The sequence below is a fragment of the Ranitomeya variabilis genome, chromosome 7 (assembly GCF_051348905.1).
Source record: "Ranitomeya variabilis isolate aRanVar5 chromosome 7, aRanVar5.hap1, whole genome shotgun sequence".
NCBI lineage: Eukaryota > Metazoa > Chordata > Amphibia > Anura > Dendrobatidae > Ranitomeya > Ranitomeya variabilis.
The window spans coordinates 202,372,647-202,395,978 of NC_135238.1; the positions used below are offsets into that span (position 1 = coordinate 202,372,647).

At 38.6% G+C, this 23,332-nt stretch overlaps 1 protein-coding gene across 1 annotated transcript in view; it reads left to right on the forward strand.

Moving 5' to 3' along the window:
• Window positions 1-23,332, forward strand: part of LOC143786296 (dynein beta chain, ciliary-like) — a 61,838-nt gene that overhangs the window by 10,533 nt on the left and 27,973 nt on the right. Inside the window, exons 4-8 of the mRNA XM_077275566.1 lie at window positions 3,011-3,230; window positions 8,774-8,890; window positions 9,391-9,477; window positions 12,818-12,976; window positions 15,718-15,801. Of these exons, the coding sequence (XP_077131681.1) occupies window positions 3,011-3,230; window positions 8,774-8,890; window positions 9,391-9,477; window positions 12,818-12,976; window positions 15,718-15,801 (667 nt within the window). The remainder of the gene's footprint in view (window positions 1-3,010; window positions 3,231-8,773; window positions 8,891-9,390; window positions 9,478-12,817; window positions 12,977-15,717; window positions 15,802-23,332) is intronic.

The window sequence follows — 23,332 nt, forward strand, 5'->3', positions numbered from 1 at the left end:
AACATGAGAAAGACACCGGTACGGTGCCAAAACAAGTTGGAACAATAAAGTACCATTTTGGAACACAAAAGGCCTCTCTTTTACAGCAGCGCAGCCTGTTCAACGTTATATCGTCTTCTACAATAGAACAATGAGCCGTCTCCAAAAGTCTACTGACCAAAATGGATAATACTTTTACTTTTAGGAAAGGTAGATCCCTTGTAATTAATTAATGAACTAACAATGAAAACATCATTGCGCAGAGATGTCTAAAGGTACCTTCACATTAAGCGACGCTGCAGCGATAGCGACAACGATGCCGATCGCTGCAGCGTCGCTGTTTGATCGCTGGAGAGCTGTCACACAGACCGCTCTCCAGCAACCAACGATGCCGAGGTCCCCGGGTAACCAGGGTAAACATCGGGTTACTAAGCGCAGGGCTGCGCTTAGTAACCCGATGTTTACCCTGGTTACCAGCGTAAAATGTAAAAAAAACAAACAGTACATACTTACATTCGCGTCCCCCGGCGTCCGCTTCCTGCACTGACTGAGCGCCGGCCCTAACAGCAGAGCGGTGACGTCACCGCTGTGCTGTACTTTCACTTTCACTTTACGGCGCTCAGTCAGTGTGGGAAGCGGACGCCGGGGGACGCGAAGGTGAGTATGTAGTTTGTTTTTTTTACATTTTACACTGATAACCAGGGTAAACATCGGGTTACTAAGCGCGGCCCTGCGCTTAGTAACCCGATGTTTACCCTGGTTACCAGTGTAAAACATCGCTGGTATCGTTGCTTTTGCTGTCAAACACGACGATACACTGCGATCTGACGACCAAATAAAGTTCTGAACTTTGTTCAACGACCAGCGATATCACAGCAGGATCCTGATCGCTGCTGCGTGTCAAACACAACGATATCGCTATCCAGGACGCTGCAACGTCACGGATCGCTAGCGATATCGTTTAGTGTGAAGGTACCTTAAGGAACACGTAGTTTTCTTAAGAGTTTTTTGGAATGGGACCACCCCGAAATACTGCTAAAAGATAGCTCAAAAAATGTATGAAAAACCCTTCCCATTCATTTCTGTTGACAAAATCTTGCTGTTCATATGCTCCATCTTTTGAGCATTTCTATTTGCTTCAGGTAATCAAAAGCGCCAAGCATTTAAAAAAAAAAAAAAGCGTGCTGTAACCTTTTCAGGCGTCTTCCACTATGAAACCGCTCCATACTTTACAATAGAAGGCAATTTTAAGCATAAAAAACATCACAAAGACCACTGGGCGCATACTTGAACGGTATGTGCACTCTGAGCTTTGTTGATGTGGTCAGAAATGATGAGTTTTTCAAGCAGAACCTGCCTCATGGGAGTTTCCTATTTAGCGTTTTTTAGACCTTTTTTGTCCTTAAGCTGTTTTTTGTTAGCGTTTTGTTAACATTCTCTTGAAGGTGTTTTTGCTAAAATTTTCTTAACATTTTTTAGCATTTTTGTGGGCGATTTTCTCACTTTTTGAAATCCGTTAAGCAATTAATAAAACGCTAGTAGTTTGTTAGGCAAAAACATCTAAAAGGTGATTACAAAATGTTCAAAAGGAAATTCAGGTTGTTTTTGTGGCTTTTTTCTTGTCTTTTCATTGACTTCTATTGCAAAGTATGGAGCAGTTTCCAAACGGAAGGATTGACAGGTCTTTTTTTTTTATCTGATTGACGTTTTTTAAACAAAATTAAAATAAATTCATAATTAAAAATGCACAGAAGACTGAACATCAATATAATTTTAATAGAAATGAATAGGAAGAGTCTTCAAAGAATTATATTTTAGAGACCTTTTTAAAACTGTTCCAAGCTCTTTTTTACGGATAAAAATAGACTGGGGAGACAATTAAGCGCAAATAGGGTCTTATCTGGTAGAAAAGAGAGAAAACAGAAAAACAGTTTATGCTCATCTTGTGTGGTTGTGACAGTCACAAATCCCGATTTAGCTTGTGAGAGCAGAAGGCTGCTGCCGGTCCATCAAGGCAGATAAAATGTAGACAAATGGAAAGATGGATTTGAAAGGATATTTGGAAGCAGATTTCATTTGTCAACGCGTTTCAAAGCATGCAACACTTCTTCATCTGGACAAACCACTATAGATATTTGTCCTGACGAAGAAGTATTGTATGGTTTGAACTACTTTGACAATTAAAAACCACATCCAAATCCATCTTTCCATTTGTCTACTTAGCTTTTTTTAGGCATTTTTTTGAGCATATCCGCTCTTCAAAACTCTTAAAACAAATCTCTATGCGTACATAGCTTTGGAATATGGGACCATTGAGTCTTTTTTTACTGAGCTTTTGGGGAGTTTTGAGGATTCTGAGAGTTTCTGTTCATTTTCCGCTCCAAAAACTCGGCAAAAAGACTCAGTAAGCACATACCCATAAAGTAACCACTTCAATGATGATCATTAAACCTTCTTTTTCTCTTGACATAGTTGATGTGAAGCTATTGAAAATATCGTTAACACTTTTCAATGTACTCTATGACTTCGTCGTTGTACTTGTCTGTACTATCAATCCCAATTACCCCACATTACCTCTGGAAAATGATGATGTACTGACATACTATCGATAATTTCCACAACCTTAGCATCCAATTGTGAGATTTGATGACGTTAAAGCATCAGCCTGTGATTGTGTGTGGTCAAGTTCGAAAGAAACAAGCAGTTGTGTGAATTAACATCGCTTGAACGAGAAAAGGGTTTTCCTGAGATCAATAGAAAATTGATGCAACTGCAAGAAATTAAATAAAATAAGAAAAGAACCAATATTTTTCTTATAAATCCACTGCTGCTTCCCGTGGTTCCCACCGGTCTTTACTACACTGCAGTGATGACATCGCCATCTACCCACTTGACCACTGCTGCCAATCATTAGCCTCACAATTTACTGAGGCCAGTGATTGGCTGTTTACCCCTGTTTAAATTCTAATTATTTATTTATTTTCCAAACTAGAAATGCTATAAATTTCTTCATTTTACTATTCATACTCAGTGTTAATGAACTTGATGAATTCATTCAAAATACCGAGAAAGGCTTCTCTAAGAAAGTAAAGGGTGAGGACTATGATGTGCTTGTGGAAACTATGGGTCATCTGATGGCAATTCGGGATAGACCTTCCACTGAGGAGCATTTCAGATATCTTAGATCTATGGCTGAGCTTCTGCGAACCTACGGACAGCAACTACCCGACCATATCTACGCACAGCTAGAAGTAAGTGAGGTTTGCTTTCCTGCATTTCATCAGTTTTACATTAGGCGACTTTTACGTTTAGATTTAACAAATAATACAAATCACTTTCAGCACTATATTTATTATTATTAACACATTTTTTTCAGTTTACATTTTAAAATATGTAGCAGTTTATACAGTTTATGTTTTCATGCTTTAAAGGGAATCTGTCACTTTTGAGTTTTTCAGGTTACTAATACGTGCATACAGGTTGTGTTGTATTGTATTAGTCATACCTGTATGCCTCCTGTATGTGGCCTTGTTTAGTAAAAAGCTTAGATCTTCTAGGCTGTGGGATGTAGGCTGCCCGGTAGATTAGACTGCCTCCGGTCTTCACTATGTAAGATTTCTCCCCCCATCTCTTCAGACGTCCCTTTGAAATCCTGCACCTGCGCATTCTTTCTGCCATTGCACCTCTGCAATGTGGGGAATTCACCATCACTGTGCGCCGGAGATCACTGGGACCGGAAGTTACAGTGACCCTCCGGCCCTTGTGCACATCAAAATTGAAGACAATGCCCACAGAAAGGTGGAACAGAGCAGAGGACCAACAGCAAGATCGATGCTTTGAAAGATGATTTTTACTAAACAAGTCAACATCAAGGCGGCATACAGGTGTGACTAATTTCAGCTGTATGCAACCTGTATGCCCATATTATTAACTCAAAAGCTCAAAAGGAAGACAGATTCCCTTTAATTGGGTTTTCATGCATCCATTCTAACAGTATGAATAATTTGGCAAGTTTCCTTCCATGTGCAGGCCAACAATTAACGACATATTGTCTGCAGTGGGATCCACCAAGGTGCTGATGTTAGATAACTGATGGCTGTTTGCTCCTATGGCCAACTCTTGACCCCTACTATACATATACATACATATATATATATATATATATATATATATATATATATATATATATATATATATATATATATTGTAAAGAAAAAGGAACAGCACAACACTTGTACTTAGCTTCGGGTGCAGGGCCCCCGGCAACCAGTCCAATGATTGCACCAGATTCACAGAAACTAAAAAATGAGGCAGCACTCCATTATTAAAGTGAAACATGAGGTAGGTTTAATCGACCCACATAGCCGGGCGACGTTTCAGCTCAAACTGAGCCTTTATCAAGGCTTGATAAAGGCTCAGTTTGAGCTGAAACGTCGCCCGGCTATGTGGGTCGATTAAACCTACCTCATGTTTCACTTTAATAATGGAGTGCTGCCTCATTTTTCAGTTTCTATATATATATATATATATATATATATATATATATATATATATATATATATATACAGTAATTAGTTATCAGTATAAATGAGTACAACCCCTTTGAAAGTTTTAATCAATAACTAAGTGAATACGAGAACAATTTCCGAAATAGAACATTTCTGTAACCCCTAACCTGAAGGTAATGTTAATAATATAACTTTCAGTACAAAATCTTCAGTTTTACTTCAAAATGAATACACGCCACAACAAAAACTACTACATCTATTATTTTGTATGACGTACATAATTTTTAAGGACAGCACCGAGTCTTCTAAGCCTGGAATGAACAAGTTGGCATAAGAATGCCATGCAATCCCTGGGAGAGCCAATGCTGACACCGCTAGAACGGTGGCGGCACCGGAGGTGAGTATAGGTGTTCTGTTATTATTTTACTGGAGAGATATATAGGGATTCGGGAGAGGTCGTCCGCGTAGTGGAGAATGCCTTTAACATTGAGCAAGAAAAGGAAAGAAAAGATATCAATTTGCTATGTATGTTCTCATCAGGTCTAGGATATTTATTTAATAATGTATACACTTTGTAATATGACATCTGGCTACAGATCTAAGTGAAAGGTATTCTGAATGCTAACATTTATAGTGGAATTCCAGAAATTTTTTTTTTTTGGGAACAGAAAAGGTGAATGTAAATGGTGAGATGGCTACATTTATTTATTTTTTTCCCGGAGTTATTGTGTTATGATCAGTAGGCAATGCTGCGACATATGTGATGACTCCTGGAACGGCTCTTTAATTGTTCATAGAAATGATAGACAATTGTTAATTGTAGGTAGAAATACTCCATACACAAAAATAGTCATTTTCTCCTGGTGTCAATCCTACCCATAAATAAAGATTAAATCCTCCGAGATGCAGTTACCACACAAAACATTGAAATCATTCATATTCTCAGTGTGATCCAAAGTGTATTTATTCAAAATACCCTTTTCTTCCATCTCGTGCTCGTCTCCCATGTTTCACTCGTATTTTAAGTTGGTGACAATGCATTCAACACTTTTAAAATGTCACTTTTTTCTTTTTTTTTCATATCATGAAACATGATGGACAAATTTCAAATGATATGGAAAGCAGCTAAGCGGAAAATCCACATGTAATACACGCATTAAAATTCCCTCGCCTAAATATCTCAAACCATGGGCAGAAAAACAAGCTAGCCCCGGAGAGGAGAAGAATACCTCGTTAGGAGCCTGGGTTATTTTACTAATTATTTCAAATTGCTTTAAATTGTATGGGCTCAATTTTACTACTGAGTTAAGCCTTGTGTAAAGCTTTTTTTTTTTTTGTAGTAAGGGAGAAAGGTTTTTGATGTCTAATTTCTTTGCAAATATACAGACCTATGCTGTGCGGCTAACTTAGTGACTGACCTTTGAAACTGATTACTTGCTTTTGAATTCAGATCTCTGTCATAGCGATTAAATGCCTCCCGTGAAAACATGTTCCACTATGGTAATATTCTTTCAAAAAAGCTGAATTTCCACAATTGGTGATTCCCTGCCTCTCCCTCACACAATTGCACTGTCTCATTTGTATTCACCTTCAATCCAATGCCAAATGCAAATCACGAAAAGGTACAGGCCAAAAAAAAAATGCCGCTGTAGGAAGAAAAATAAAGTATATAATATCAAAATATATATAGATTTTACTGTATATTTTTGTATGTGTTTGTATTTATGTATAGTCAATATTTGCAATAGTTTAGTTTTTATCTACATGCTTGAATGAATGAATGAATGAATAAATGAATTAAACAATTAATTTTAATGGGTTGTCCACTTTTATATTTCAATAGTCCATAGGAGTGCCTTGTTTAAAAAGAAGAAAACTAGCTTTGCACACTGACCGCTACTGCAGCTCTGACTCTCTACATCTTCCTCGGTATTCAGCTGCAGCAGTGACATCACATCTGAAGCATGTGACCATTGTAGCCTATCACTGGGCTCGCCTGTGATACCCCAGTGATTGGCTGGAGTGGTCACGTGATGAAGTCATGGCATCACCACTGCAACTGTGGCAGCAAAGACTGGTCTGGAAGTAAAGATGCCATGGAGCAATGTTCTGTAATTATAGCTAATCTTTTTAACATTTAAAGGGCACCTGTCATGTAAAACAATGCTATTAACCTGCAGATATGCTGTTAATCTGCAGTTTAATAGTATGCTGATATTGTGCGGCTGCTGAAAGCCCAGCTACTGGGAGGAAACTAACTTCTTCTTACCAGCCTCTGGCTTTCAGTCATAGAGGCGAGGCCAGCCAGTCTTCAGTCACCGCTCAGTGTATAGTGAGCAGTGGCTGTAACCACACCCTAGCGCTGACTGACAGCTGACTCTGTACTGATATACGGGGAGTTCATTTCCTCTCAACAGCCGGGTTTTTAGTGCGCTAGCCGCATAGATTTTGGATATTATTAACCTGCAGATTAACCACGTGTCTGCAGGTTAATAGCGTTTTTTCACATGACAGGTTCCCTTTAAACATGGCAAGCCTGAAGACTATTTAAATTTAAAAGTGAACAACCTTTTTAATACAACAAGTAAGGTTAGATGAAATTAGCTTGGACGTTTCTCACTGTAATGGCGTCTATGCATGGCTCTAAATATATCATTACTGTCAGGGGCAGAACATTGGTGGAGCCTGTGCACTTACGCAAGGAGCCAAGAGCTAAGGGGGACACTTTGTCCTCCAAAGCCGGTGGAATTGAGCATTATGATGACTTACTTGAGGGTCCATAGACGCCGTACAAATTATTGCTTGGCTCCTGCAGTTCCGCACTACGGGGCTGTAAGCAGTCTGTGTGCTGCCGTATGGCGCCTCAATACAGTGCTGCCATATGGCGCCTTAATACTGTGCTGCCATGTTGCAGTGCTTCTAACGTGGAGCGCAGCTATATGCTCTCAACTTTTCAATCCAAACCAATCCCCCTTGCCAAAAAAAATCCCCAAACCCCATAGTTTGCATAAATGCAGTATGATCTTATTTCTGGTACAATGTGCAGGACAATGCACTTCTGTATTAATAAAAGTATTTCACTGAGTATTTATTTTCAAGAATTAATATTCATATTTAATACAACCCAAGATCCTAGAATGCTGGGAAGCTGTGCAAAATGTAAAGAAAACAGGAATGCAAAGATTTGAGAAATCTCAGCCATATTTTATTCATAACAGAACACAGACCAGATTATCTATACATATGCGTGTTGCTTTTCATTGTAATCTGGCCTGTGATGTTGAGATGACTGCAGAGGACAAGAAGTGTGAGTGTATTGTAAGAGTAGCTCAGTGACTGGTGTGAAAAAAGAAAGATGCCTGCCAAAAAGTAGAAAATGTGTATAAAATATATTAACTTATCACTAGAGGACTAGTCAACCTGCCGCCATGTAGTCCTTCATATTCATGAGCTCTGTATAACCCCGCCCCCACCACTGATTGGTAGATTTCTACCTTTTGCAGCTTTCTGACTATGTACAGTGTACACAGAGCAGCCAATCAGTGGTGTGGGTGGGATTATACAGAGCTCAGCATTCAGAGAACTGCAGATAAAACTGTGACTGTTTCAAAACTGCAGCAAGCAGCCCAATAAGTGACACATCGCTGGAATCAGGGTCTCTTCCCTTAAATTATGCTGCTCTCAGACAGTATAGCAAAAAACAAGTGACGGATTCCCTTTAAATACGAAGACATTTTCCGAGGATACATTTCACTACAAGGTCTCATTCACACGTCTGATGTTCCCAGGTACGAACAAAATGGGCCAATTATTCTGCTCAGAGTTTGATCAGAGTATGGTCCGAGTGTAATCAGTTTTTCTCGCAACTGGAGAAAAAAAAAAAAGTTTGTCCATTCTGTCTGTGAAAATTGGATGTCATCCGAGTACAGTCAGATTTTTTCACGAACCAATTGACTTGTATTGCCAATTTTGATCAAATTCGGATATGACTCTGATATGTCCCGCGGAAAATATTGGACATGTGTCCAACCTCATAGAATATCGTAGGTACGAGTACTCTCGTAAAAAATGACGAGAAAATCAAGCCCTTAGGGATACATTCCAGTCTAGAAACATCCAGAATAATAACGATGACACTGAAAAATAAAAATATGTTCTTTTTCTTAACAATTTTTCTTTTTTTTTTTGTCGATACATGGCCCATGCTGCTGTAATCTTCAGTCCACATTATTGATTCTGACTGCAGAATAGACCCAGGTAAACTATCTGCTTCTTTCCATTCTTAGGAATTGCCAGAGAAGTGGAAAAATCTGAAAAAGATTGCATTCATAGTAAAGCATGAAGTGTCTCCTCTGCAGGCAAATGAAGTATCTGTTATCAGGAGGAAATGTGTCCTTTTCGAGGTGAGATCAGTTCTGTTCTCTGAAGCAAATGATTTTTCTCTTTTTTTTGTGTGTGTTCCGATAACAGGCTGCAGCTAAGCTTCACTGAACTGAGAAATTGTAAACTCTTAGAAAAAAGGGTGTCTAAAGATAACAATTCAATGTTTCTTGGTAATGCACTCCGGATGGATCTGATAATTTAAAGCCCACTTCAGTAAAATGCTAGTGAAGCCCCGCGTGTCTTTTATCTTCAATTATGTCTAATCTTTTTCCAATTCAAACACTGCATAACTCTTGTAAGATCAAAACATAGATTTTAAATATTTTCATTCTGCAGGAGAGCATCACCTGCCAGATCCGCGTCATTAAAGCGTAATTAGTTTCCAAATGGTTTTTAGCCTTTGAGTCGAGGAAGAAAAATATTTGATTTACAAGATGCGGAATTTTTGCAATGAACACGATTGGGTGATACACTTATGATTATAGATTGCGTCACTTCATTTATTTTTTTTCCCACCCAGGTTAAGCAGCATGAATTTAGAAATCGATTTAAAAATGAAATTATCTTCAAATTTGATGCAGAAGATCCATACAAACATTTGGATAAGGTATTATATATATTTTTTTCTTTTATGAAGTTTTAAAAGGGTTCATAGAACAAATAACCTCCACACATCGTTATAGAAAAGAACGTTTATATATTTTACAATTTATTTACATGTATTTTCATATTTTTTTTTATGGAATTGAAAAATCGCAAACATGCAAAACTTAGCAACAATGTTTGTTTTTTTTCTATGCCCACATAAGGAACACATTACACTCCAGGGGAGCATCATTTTATTGTAAGGGGTGCATATGACTATACTCCAGGCGGGTGTTACTACGTGATTTTACACCAGGGGGTGTTATTTAATGATTTTACTCTGGTGGCGGTGGGAGATTGGCCTTATTTAACCCCCTTAAGGACACATAACGTGCATATTTGGCATAAACGTCTGATCTATCAAAATATACCACAAAATGGTATCAATAAAAATGTCATTTTAAGGCACAAGAAACCTTTTGTTTTTTTCTTTTACGAATTTTCCCCCAAAATTTTCACTACTTAAATAAAACTATGTATATTTGGTCTTGTTGTAACTATACTGACATGGAGAAACATATTGCCAAATTATTTTTATTGAAAAATGAATGCTGTAAAAACAAAACCCCCAAAAAACTAATGTGGATTTGTACTATTTTGGCAATTTTGACTCACTTTTACATTTTTCTGTTACTTTCCAGTACATCACATGACCACACAAAATGGCTAGTGCTATTCAAAAGTATAACTTGGTCTGCAAAAAAAAAAAAAAATGTCAGAAAGGGGTCAATGATTATACTCCGAGGGAGGGGGCATTAATCTATGATAATACTCCTAAGGGAGGGGGCATTAATCTATGATAATACTCTGAGGGAGGGGGCATTAATCAATGATAATACTCTGAGGGAGGGGGGCATTAATCTATGATAATACTCCAGAGGGAGGATGTTATTCTATGATTATGCTCCAGTGGGGTTGGGGGGTTATTCTACGATTACGCTCCGAGCGGGGGACACGTTATACTATAATTATATTCCAGAGTGTTTACTGTGTTAATAATAAATATGCTTGCGGTTATCCTGAGGAGTATATTAAAAAAATCTATTTTAAAATGGCCCCCGCCACGCCTGCGCAGTAGCAGCTATCGGTGTATATAGAGCTGATCCGATAGCTGCTATTGCACAGGCGCCAGTGACGCGATCTTGCTAGAGAAGAAAAAAAAATCCTCCTCCAAGATGGCGCCGCCTGTGCAATAGCAGCTTTTGGCGATTGCCGATAGCTGCTACTGAAACTGCGTGGCGGTGCAATCTTGGCGCAATCCTGCTGACAGGTTCGCTTTAATAGTGATATCTCACCATGGAGTTGGTGTTTTTTCTCTTTATATTCTCCCTTCTATTTGAGTGGGTTTACCACAATCAAAACTTTTGAGGGTCTGATTGCTGGAGCTCCATTTACTAAACCCCCATAGGGGGTTTCATGCATATGAGAGTTTACCAGGATTGTCCACCTTTGCGAATGTTTTTTTTACTCAAATACATGTATTTAGATTGATAATGTGTGCAAAACTGTAAAACGCTGTGGAATATGTTAGCGCTATACATAAAATAAAGATTATTATTATTATTATGTATTTGGGGCTAATAACCCTTTCTGCATTTGGGTGGCAAACGGTACAAACATAAGATACTTAGTTAGCATCAAAAAGCCCCAAAGCCATCCAACCACGTCAAGGTGACCTTTTAATATGGATGGTCCCTAACCACTAAATGTCTTACCTCTCCATGTGCCAAAACCGCCTCATGAGAATGGGGATTTAACAGGAAACCAGTCATAGCTTGCAAATAAAATTTTATGTGGGCAAAATGGGTGGATCAGGGTGCTGAGCTGAGGCCTTATTTTTTCTTTTTTTGTGTAGTACAAACTTACTGTCAGTCCATAATAGTGGGCAGACAGGCAGATTCTCAGTAAACTCATTATCCAGCCAGTAATAGACAGTACAACATACAGTAGAGGCTATAGAAGGCAAATTGTGCCAATTTTTTAATGAAAACCATTTACAAAAAAAGATTTTAAATCCCAATTGCATGCATTTAAATATAAAACAAAAATTGTCACCAAAGATCGACCACCCCTATAATGTGTGGGACAATGCATATACTTGTGTTTAGTCTCATAGTATTTAAAGGGAACCTGTCACCCCCCTCAGGCGTTTGTAACTAAAAGAGCCACCTTGTGCAGCACTAATGTTGCATTCTGACAAGGTGGCTCTTTTAGTTATGCTCCCTGCACACGCTGAAATAAACGTTTATAAAATGTGCCCCCTCATACCCTGAAATCGCCAGGGAGGCGGGTCTTTCCTTCCTAAGCCTGACGCCTCCCAGCCGTCACTCCAGGCCTGTGCGCTCCGGGCGCCGCCTCCTCTTGCTTCATTATCGTCCCCGGCGCCTGCGCATTTTTTCAGGCGTACTTACAACGCAGGCGCCGGGGACGATAATGAAGCAAGAGGAGGCGGCGCCTGGAGCACACAGGCCTGGAGTGACGGCTGGGAGGCGTCAGGCTTAGGAAGGAAAGACCCGCCTCCCTGGTGATTTCAGGGTATGAGGGGGCACATTTTATAAACGTTTATTTCAGCGTGTGCAGGGAGCATAACTAAAAGAGCCACCTTGTCAGAATGCAGCATTAGTGCTGCACAAGGTGGCTCTTTTAGTTACAAACGCCTGAGGGGGGTGACAGGTTCCCTTTAAAAAATATATATATATTTTAAAGTGTATACTTATTCCTTTATTGGTTTACGATCTACCTGGCGTCTAGTACTGGTATGCTCTACAATAATGCTATAATAAAAGTATTATTTGATAAGTTCAAAGTTTTTTTTTACTTTTCAGTGTGATGGTATTTCTGAGATAGTAGCCTGAAAATTTGAAGAGGGCAAGACATCAAAATCTATAAAATGTAGTCTGTGTCATATGTGACAAATGTTAGCACATTTTGCCTATAAAAAAAAAAAAAAAAGAAAAGAAAAACGTGAAGCACGTACGGAACCTAACATTTGATATAAAACTATTTTCTGGCTACTAGACAAAACCATATTCTGTATAGTCTTGGAAGAAGTGAGATATGAATTGCTTCCACTCATCCGGAACATGTCTATGAAATTCCCAGCCACCGTTTGACAGTGTTGTAACTGTTAGTGTTAAGTAGGACTTCGGCAATCCCAGCAATGAATCATCCCCTGTAAATACAGTACAAGCACTTTCCGACGAAGTCAAGTGTGACAGCAGATAATTCACACTTCTTGGAAGCAAACTGTCACAACTGAGATGCGGCTTCTTTTGATGGAATGACTATTTTCTCTTCTGTAGACCCACAGAAATATCTCAAGGTTGGAAGATGAGTTGAGAAAACTGCAGGACACAGCAGACCTTTTTGAAGTCGGCATCCCAGAATATAAACAACTACGTCAGTGCCGGGCTGCCAGTATCTTACTGAAGTCTGTATGGGATATGGTAATATTTGTACGGGTAAGGTGAAACTAATGATTGTCATTTTTTGTGAAAAAATTAAAAAAGTGTTCAACTGAATCTCAAAAATTTTAGTATTATGCTTAAAATTGTCACAAGTTCAAAAGTTCCCAGTTTTTGCTCTTATTTTATTCCTGCCACTTCCCAGAGTAATCTTTTTTTTTCTTTTATTCAAATCCCCCTTACAGTTCCAGAGATATGAGTATTTTTATTTAATTATTTTTATGGTCTTGATAAGGAGGTGTGGCTGGCAAGGTTCCTCGGGGGCGAGTCTTTAGGCTGTTCTGCATAATTACACTGAGTGCCATGCCCCTTGGTAAATACCGTAAAAATTAGCAATAAATAAAAAGTCTCATATCTCTGGAACCGTATGGTGAATTTGAAAAAAGACAAAACTGGATTACTCAGGGGAAGAATGAAGATTGGGTAAGCGTATGGATCTGAGTGACTTTATCAAACATCATAATGTGATGGCTGAATGACTAACTCTGAGCATCTCCGAAGTACGGTAATATGTATTTTGAAGCGTTCCAGGTATGCAGTGGTTAGTACCTACCAAAAGCAGCTTCTAAAGGAGCATAAACTGAGCATTGAAAAAGCACTGCAGCATAGTGTTTGGAAGAGAGGAAAGTAAAGGTAATAAAGTATTGTACACTAAAAAAAAACCTTTATGAGATATGTTTCCTCTAGTTGTGTAGCTAAAACAGTGAAATATATTCTCAGTAGAACTGTCAGACTGTGCATGGGGTTGCAAAATTTATATACCCTATTTAAAAAAATGACATTTCAAAATCAATTTACGATGCACTTAGAGAATATTCAGACAACTGTATTTTCAGTATAAGTACGGTCCACAAAGAGAAAAGACCTTACATGAACAGCATTTGTTTGGACCAATGTTATTCAATTGAGTTGTTTGGATTACTGTTTTTTTCACACGGACCAAATGTCCGTGGGAAAAAGATTGCAGCATGCACTATTTTTTCCGTATTTTGGATGGGACTCCACTATTCAAATCTTTGGGTGTTCTAAAAAAAAATGAATCCCATGCGGATCATCCATATAACATTATGATTATTAACATTGAAAACTGTATTTGGTCTTGTAAATTGTATTAACTGCTGATGTATTAAAACAGATGACAATACTGATGAAAAATCGTTTGGATTTTATGGCTGAAAATCAGGCGATTTTTTTTTTTTATACGGTTGTGTGACCCACAATGGGATCACTTCATTTGCTCATATTTTATCATCCTCAATTAATAAACTGCATAGAAATAGTTGCTGCTGAGATTCTACTAAATTAGTTGACATCAACATGCTCTGGCCAATTACACACTGACGTTGATAAGTTTGGCTATTTGCTTTTCATCATTGCTATAATTGCATAGTCATTACCTTGGTGTGAAATTGCACCGACAGCAAGATTTTATATGTGACTCTAAGTTAACATGAGAAGCAGACAAACAAGTAAACAAAATCGATGTAAGCAGTTAAGATTATGGGAAAACAATCCATATCTTGTAGAATCAATCATGGATAATTTCTTTGTGTAAAGCCCATCTGCTTAGAACTGCCAGAAACTGTTGGGACTCAGCTATACACATCTACTATTCAGTGTACTCTAGCCAAAAGTGGTCTTCATGAAGGAACTGTGGCCGAAATCCATACTGAAATGGAAACAAGGATGCACAAAAACATAGGAACTGGGATGCAGAATAATGGCCACAGGTATTATGTACTGATAAGTTAAAATGTGAAATGTCTGTTTGTAACAGAAGGCAGTTTGTTCACTGAACGGCTAAGAGCGATTCAATAATAGGTGTCTGCATACAACAGTAAAGCATGGTGGAAGATCCAAGTTTGTATCTGCACTTCAGCAAATGGAGCTGTGAGTTAGGTCAGGATTAAATGTGTCCTCAATGCTGAGAAATACAGGCAGATACCTATCCATCATGCAATACAATCAGGACAAGAATCCCAAACACACAGCCGATGTCATTAAAAACTGTCTTTAGCATAAAGGAGAACAAAGGGTCCTGGAAGTGATGATGTGGCCCACTAAGAGCCCTGATCACAGCATCATCTTATATACACATGTCTGTAATATAGTAACCCAATGTCATAAAAGTTTGTCAATAATGTAATTAAAGAGTAAGACCTCCATTCACATGACAGGAGACAAATATGGGCCGATAAATGGTTGCATGGCAGCAGATAATGAACCATCCTATACTACATCGGCCATGTTGGATTTTTTTCGCCCTCTTATACAGTCAGTGATTTTAATTTACAGAAAAAATGGCAACATGCCCAATCAGCCTTGTGAACTATAACAAACATTTGTCTGTCCTCCAACAGTCAAAATGAACAATCATTCATTTGTCAGAGGCAGCCAATGGTTGTCCATTATGGTCTACATTTGCCCCACTTCTCTGATGTTCACGGGGACCTTAAGGAAGTAACATTTCTACCGTCTGCAAATGTACTGAAATCACTAAATTATTATAGTCAACAATCCACTTTCAATAACAGTCAGAACTTCCAACTCCTCTGAAATCTGGAGGTTTAAAAGATTTTATAGAGAATGTAAAAGTATCAATATGGAAAAATAATATTCACTGTAGTTCTATTAACACAGCGTGATTTTATATAACTATCGAGTGCAGAATATTACATGCCACATTGTGACATTTTCCCAGTTTCAAACAAAGTTGCAATTTTTGCTTTTTGCATTAGACAAGCATTAAGGACTGGATGAAAACACCATGGAAACAGATAAATGTTGAACAAATGGATATGGAGTTGAGAAGATTTGCAAAGGTAAAGAAAGACGTTCCATTATTATCAATCATGTATGTAAAGTCATGCTTTATGAGTATTTCATTCTTATTTGATTGCACTTAAAGACTAACAGTTGCTTTAATGTTTATTTAATAAATCAATAGTCCATGTGAAAATAAGAAACTTTGAAATATATCTTATCGAAACCCCAAAAATTAGCCATAGCAAAAATTATTATATACGTGGAATATGCGTATGTTGGTATAAGTGCATTCACACTGTGGCCATTAACAGACGGAACCTAAGATAAAAACAAAGTGAGCAAATACCCTGAAATAAGAAACGTAAGTGAACAGTAACAGTACATGTAAATAAAATAGGGTACTTACTCAGTAAACACTGTTTTTGATTAAAAACAGTGTTAGGGTATGTGCACATGTCCGGATTTCTTGCAGAAATTTCCTGAAGAAAACCGGAAATTTTCTGCAAGAAATCCGCATTTTTTTTTTGCGTTTTTTTGCGGTTTTTTTTTAGCATTCTGCAAGCGTAATTAGCTTGCAGAATGCTAAAGTTTTCCAAGCAATCTGTAGCATCGCTTGGAAAACTGACTGACAAGTTGGTCACACTTATCAAACATAGTGTTTGACAAGTGTGACCAACTTGTTACTATAGATGCTGCTTATGCAGCATCTATAGTAAAAGATAGAATGTTTAAAAATAATAAAAAAAATAAAAAAATGGTTATACTCATCCAGACGATCTCCTCAGCGGCGTCCGTTCGTATAGATGCCGGTGTGGTTCAGGACCTGTGATGACGTCGCGGCTTGTGATTGGTCGCGTGAGTCACATGAGCGGTCACGCGACCAATCACAAGACAGTGACGTCATCACAGGTCCTGAACCACACCATCTATAGGAACCGAAGAGAGAGCTTGCACCGGAGAGGCGGGAACACTTCGGGGGCCATCAGAGGGTGAGTATAGGACTATTTTTTATTTTAATTCTTTTTTTTTGACCAATTAGATGGTGCCCAGTCCGTGGAGGAGAGTCTCCTCTCCTCCACCCTGGGTACCAACCGCACATAATCTGCTTACTTCCCGCATGGTGTACACAGCCCCGTGCGGGAAGTAAGCAGATCAATGGACTCCTAGGTGTGCGGAATCGCCGCAATTCCGCATTTTTAATGAACATGTTGCGGAAAAAATCGCAACATTTGCACAAAAAATGTGGAATACCCTGTAAATAATAGGAGGCATATGTAAGCATTTTTTTCGCGTTTTTATCACGTTTTTATAGTGAAAAAACGCAAAAAAAACGCGAAAAATCCTGAACGTGTGCACATGGCCTAAAATCCATCCCACCGCAACAAGGTGTATCCAATTGGGTGACACCTATCTTTTGTAGTTCACCTCATTATGTGTCAGCAGAGGTAAATATAGATAAGGGAAGAGCAGATCGGGCTCCGTCTGTGCAGCCATCCGTCTACTCTGCCCTTATCTATTTGGACGTCTGCTGACACATAGTGAGATGAACTACAAGAGTTAGGTCCAGATTGGGTACACCTTGTCGCAGTGGGATGGATATGAGTCATTTTTTTTTATTAAAAACAGTGTATGCTGCGTTATTTACATGTACTATTACTATTTGCTTATTTATTACAGGGAATTTACCCATTTTGTTATTATTTTTTTAATGTTTTTATGTTCAGTAATTACTATCAATGAGCGAATATGCTCGGATAAGGTGTTATCTGAGCATGCTCGGGTGCTAACAGTGTCTCCGGCGTGCTCAAATAATATGTTTTGAGTCCCCATATCTGCATGGTTGTTCGATAGGTACAACCCGCGCAGAGATTTCCTGTTTGTTAGGCAATTCCTGCATGTGTTGCAGCTGTTGAACGGCCACGAGACATGCAGCCACAGGGACTCGAACATATTTTTCCAGCACGCCAAAGACACTCGGTTAGCACCCGAGCATGCTCAGATAACACCTTATCCGAGCACGTTCACTCATCACTAGTAATTAAGCATTTATATTGTAAAATCAGCTATTTGGGTTTCAAACTTCTCCTACTTTCATTTTTTGACATAGGAAAAAACACTTCCTATGAGCCATATTATATCTCATTGCACCAATACATCCAATTCATTTTGTGTGGCAATGTTAGATATCACATAGCAATTTTTCTTTCCTATTCTTTTCTGTTTCTCCACTCTGTAAATAAAAATGCCATTAAAGCAGGGGTGCACAACTCCAGTCCTCAAGGGCCACCAACAGTGCATGTTTTCAGGATTTCCTTAGTATTAAACAGGTGATAATTTCATCACTTGCACAAGTGATGATTAAAAAACCTTGTGAAATGCTAAGGAAATCCTGAAAACATGCACTGTTGGTGGCTCATGAGGACTGGAGTCAGATCTGGAGACAGATCATAATAAAGAACATTCAATTAGTGGAAAAGAACTTTGCTGTGAATTGAATTTCTTGGGAAAATCTTCGCGGTTTGGTGAATTTGAATTTTGTCGCATCCCCTTATCTCTAGTATTGACAAGTATAATCTACCATGGCATTCACTACACATAGACATTTTCTTTCCAATGAAAACCAATGATCGACGTATACAACTCTATTGGCAGGCGATTGCATACATTTATTGTCTACAGTTTAGTATTTTTTTAGAAAAAGAACAATTGATACTGCATACTCCTAAGTGGTGTGAATAGAGCCTATATGACATGACATGTAAGAGTTTGGGCACCCCTGGTCAAAATTACTGTTAGTGTAAACAGTTACGCAAGATGAAAATGAAATGATCTGTAAAAAAGACTAAAATTAAAGAGGACACATTTACTTTGTATTTTAGGCAAAAAAAAATATTACATTTTAAAAATTACAAAAAAGAAAACGGGCTGATTAAAAAGTTTGGACACTCTTGAAGATTTGTGTGCCCATATAACTTTGACCAATGTTTCAGACCCTAATTAGCCTGTTAGGGTTATGGCTTGTTCACTATCATCGTTAGGAAAGGACAGACGATGGGAATTTCAAAGCTTTATAAAAATCCAGCCTCTCTAACCTTGTTCCAAAAAAATTGCAGCCAGGAGTTCTTCTAAGCAGCTGCCTAGCATTCTGAGAATGAAAATAGTGGAGACCCACAAAGCAGGAGAAGGCTATAAGAAGAATGCAAAGCGATTTCAAGTTGCCCTTTCCACAGTTTGAAATGTACTTAAGAAGTGGCAGTTAACAGGAACAGTGGAGGTAAAGATAAGGTCTGGAACAGCAAGCAAAATTTCAGTGAGGGCTACTCGTAGGCAAATCATAACCCCCGCTTGACTGCAAAAGACCTTCAGAAAGAGTTGTAAGACACTAGTGTTGTGGTACATTGTTCTACTGTTCAGAGACACCTGCACAAATATGTCCTTCATGGAAGAGTCATCAGAAGAAAACCTCTCCTGCGTCCTCACCATAAAATTCAGTGTCAGAAGTATTCAAAACATCTAAACAAGCCTGATGCGTTTTGGAAACAATACTGTGTACTGATGAGGTTAAAATAGAACTCTTTGGCCACAATGGTCCAATGTTTGTGTGAAGAAAAAAGGCACATAATTTCAGGATAAGAACATCTCATCAGCCACTAAGCAAGGGGGTTGGATCAAGCATGCCTTGGGAATGTGTTCCAGCCAATGGCACGGGGAACATTTCACAGATAGAGGGAAGAATGGATTCAATTACATTTCAACAAATTCTTGATGCAAACTTAACACCATCTGTAAAAAAACTGAAGTTTAAAAGAGGATGGCTTCTGCAAATGGATAATGATCCTAAACACACATAATAACCCACAATAGACGACCTCAAAAAGTGCAAGCTGAAGGTTTTACAATGGCCTTCACAGTCCAATGATCTGAACGTCATGGAAAATCTGTGGTTAGACCTCAATATAGCAGTGCATGCAAGACAACCCAGGCATCTCACCGGACTGGAAGAATTTTCCAAGGAAGAATGGATGAAACTCCCTCAAACAAGAATTGAAAGACTCTTGGCTGGATGCAAAAAGCGTTGTCAAACTATGATACTTGCAAAAGGGGGTGCTACTAGGTACTTGCCATTTTTCTTTGTCAAATTTTTATAAATGTAAGAGATAAAATATAAATATATATATATATATATATATATATATATATATATATATATATAAAACAAAGAAAATATGTCATCTTTAACTTTAGGCCTTTTAGAGATCATTTCATCTGCAACTTTCTTAACTGTTCACAATAACAGTAATTTTGACCAGGGTTTTCCAAACTTTTACATGTCACAGTATGTATGCCTTTGATTATGTTCTTTATGGAGGGGGTGCAGTGGTAGCTCTTATACCTGGGTCCTGGTGCCAGATGGAGCCTATGTGCTCACAACCATTTTCTCTCCTTCCTAGAAGATGGTCCGATTATGCTGATCAGACTCTGACCAGACTTTAATCAGATTTTGATCAAAGTCGGATCAGTTGTTCTCGAATATGGAGAGAAAAAGGTTTCTCCATCTTCTCCATTATGTCAGTGCGTGAAAATCGAACTGCACTCGGATGATATCCTAGTGCGGCAGAACGTTTGACACGGACCCATAAACCTACATCTGACACTTGGATCAAAATTGTATGTGTCATTCATTTTTTTCCTCGGACTCAAAGAAAGAAAATCAGTGTGAGTATCCCCATAGAGTAAGATGGGCAATCTTCTTGTGCACGAGCCCTAAGATCCTTTCAGCCACATAAGAAGACACCAGTATAATAAATGTCACATAGCAGGTGGAGGCTCTGTTACAGAATATGCATTCGAGTGCAGGAGCTTCAGGTTGTGCCACCGGTTAATTATAAGGCTCAGCACATCCCCATGTCTCTGACAGGTAGCTATATGAACTAAGTCATCTGTTCTACCAGTTCCCTCTGCGTATGGCGTGCAATTCATAGGATCCAATTCAATGAGACAATCTGGCATTCAGATTGACTGACAGCAATAGTTGGTTATAAGTTCATTATACTAATTGTGAATTTTGACTGTGACACATGACAGATACTATCACAATATGTAGATTTCAAGTACAAAAGGCATTTGTGTTACTGAGATTTGTTCCAATGATATGAACAAATATAAAAGTTTCTTGCTGCACATTCCTTTGAACACCTCTCATTCTTTCTGAGAATTAATCATTAAACATTCATCAATTCCGTCACTATAGGACTTTGTATCTATGAGAAAACTAAAGTTCAAGTAAGAAGATGCTGACAATTCTCTCTTTAAAGGGAAGCTATATAATTTCTTGTGACACTTCAATCTTTATAAAGAGTGTTTCAAAGAAGTGGCACTTAACAATTAAGTGAAAAGATCCACTTATAGCCTTCTTGTACTAATTAGATGGTAATTATTTGTAGATTTTTAGGTTCAGGTGATGAAAAGAATGTGCCATTGGTGTTAATACTGTATAACCTGAGAGCATTGATTCTGAAAATTACATCAGGGGAGGGTTACAGAAGTTGTAGATTATACAGGCAATGTTTGTTTACTGTTCAATTTTCAGTAAGTGAACACCAACAGATGGCACATTGGTTATCCAAACCAGTGACTGAATGATCTGTGGTTTGAAATGGTCTTAGCCATCAAGGAGACCCTCATCAATGGTGGGAAGAAAACATCTCCTTGCCCACAAATGTCTCTCAAGAGAGTCATGCACTGGTAATGTCTTCTGAATAGGTATCTATGGGTAGGATCTCCCTTAGTGGCCAACCACACTGTTGAGACACAGTTATGGCTTTGAAATAGATTATAGGAAATTTAGTTTAAAGTAGTTGTCCACTACTAGGACAACCCCTTCTCAATCTGAGTTTTTTCCCCCGTTAAAATAAAAACACTCATCTCCTGTGCTGGTGCTCTTCCAGTGGTGTCGGCATTTGCATTTCCGCAACTCACGTGAGGTTGTTAAGTCTCCTGAGCCATGTGCTCAGTCAGTGTCGGCTTCACTATCCCTGTCTTTGGATGTGTAAGTAATCATGAGGAAGTGAGCTGTCAGTCTTGACTAAGAGCTATGAACGCTCGAAACACTTAGACCCAGCCTTGCTATGGCATTTTAATATCTTTTCACAACTTTTCCTTTTTAATTATGTTAATAAGTGTGATGTTTTATATACAGTATGTTTGCGGTTGCTGGATTTTCTCTCCTTATCCATGGTTTCCCAGCTCAGGAGCCAGCCTGATGCCTCTGTGGACCGCACCCTCATTAAGGGTGCTCTTCACACCAGTGAGGTGATGTTAGTTCATTATTCTCCCATGCACATTAGATGTCTGTGAACCGAACGATGCTTCAGCCAAATGTTTGGCCGACAGCCATCTCAGCCATCTTTCCTTCACACGGGAGTGATTTATTGGTCAAGTGTTCCTATATTCTCTATGATGGAGCTGCTAACAGACATTTCTGGTGGTCGCTTATCTCCGGGAGAACAATGAGATCGTTAGCCAGAAATCTTTGCTTCACCACCAGATGGTCTTTGTACATATCTTTGTTTGCCCGACTACATCATACACATGTTCAATTACGTAGGTAGGAATATATTTTAGATGAAGACATATATTTTCGATAAATAGTAAACAAAAAAACACACATTATGCCAAGAATGATAATTATACAAAATTATCAGATATGCCCGATCGTTCTTTCAGATGAATATGAATGTTCGCTGCATAAAAGTCAATGACTTGTCGCTTAAAAATCCAAATGTCAAACGGTCAATTTGGTTTAAATCGTCTACTTTGTACAACTTTGGTCTAATGTGTGTGGGGGCCTTTATGCCGATTAGGTGCAACCAAAACAGGCTGTTTGTAGATGAGTTTCTGGCTTGACTTTTATTCCTGGTTATGCTTGAAGGCTCGATAAAGGGTCAGATAGTGATTCATAGGACAGCCGTCTCACCTAGGTGCTACTTCGCAAAATAGTCTGATTTGTTTTGCAAGAAAGCTAATTTGCTAATTTTGCTCCCATGGAGAATTTCCTGTAAGGGTGCTTTCACGTTGCATTCTTCACTACGCTCAGTGGTTCTGTCAGGGCTTATGTCTAAAGTTCCTGCAAGACATGATTTGGACGTATGCACCATACAAACACAGGGAGAACATACAGATGCACTGCATTCTTCGCCACATGCAGTGGTCCTGTTGGGGCTAACGTTTGAACATCCCCCAAAATGAGATTTTAGCACATGCCCTACTGGCCCATTTACTATAATGGTGCAGACTTAGTCACCTTGTGCTCTATCATGCATAATTTTTGGGCGTATACACCTACTGGAGGTAGATACTCAGACGCAGATTGTGAGCCCTAAAGGGGTAGTGATGATTATGTCTTTAAAGCGCTGTGGAATATGATGGCGCTGTAGAAAAAAGAAGTATATAAAAAATGACATGTTACGTAATTTTTCTTGAGATGTTTCGTATCGAGAAAGAAGTAAGGTTAGGACACTTCAGTTGCTACAATGGAAAATGGAATTAGTTAGTCAATATATACACAACTAAAGAATATTAGTTCTA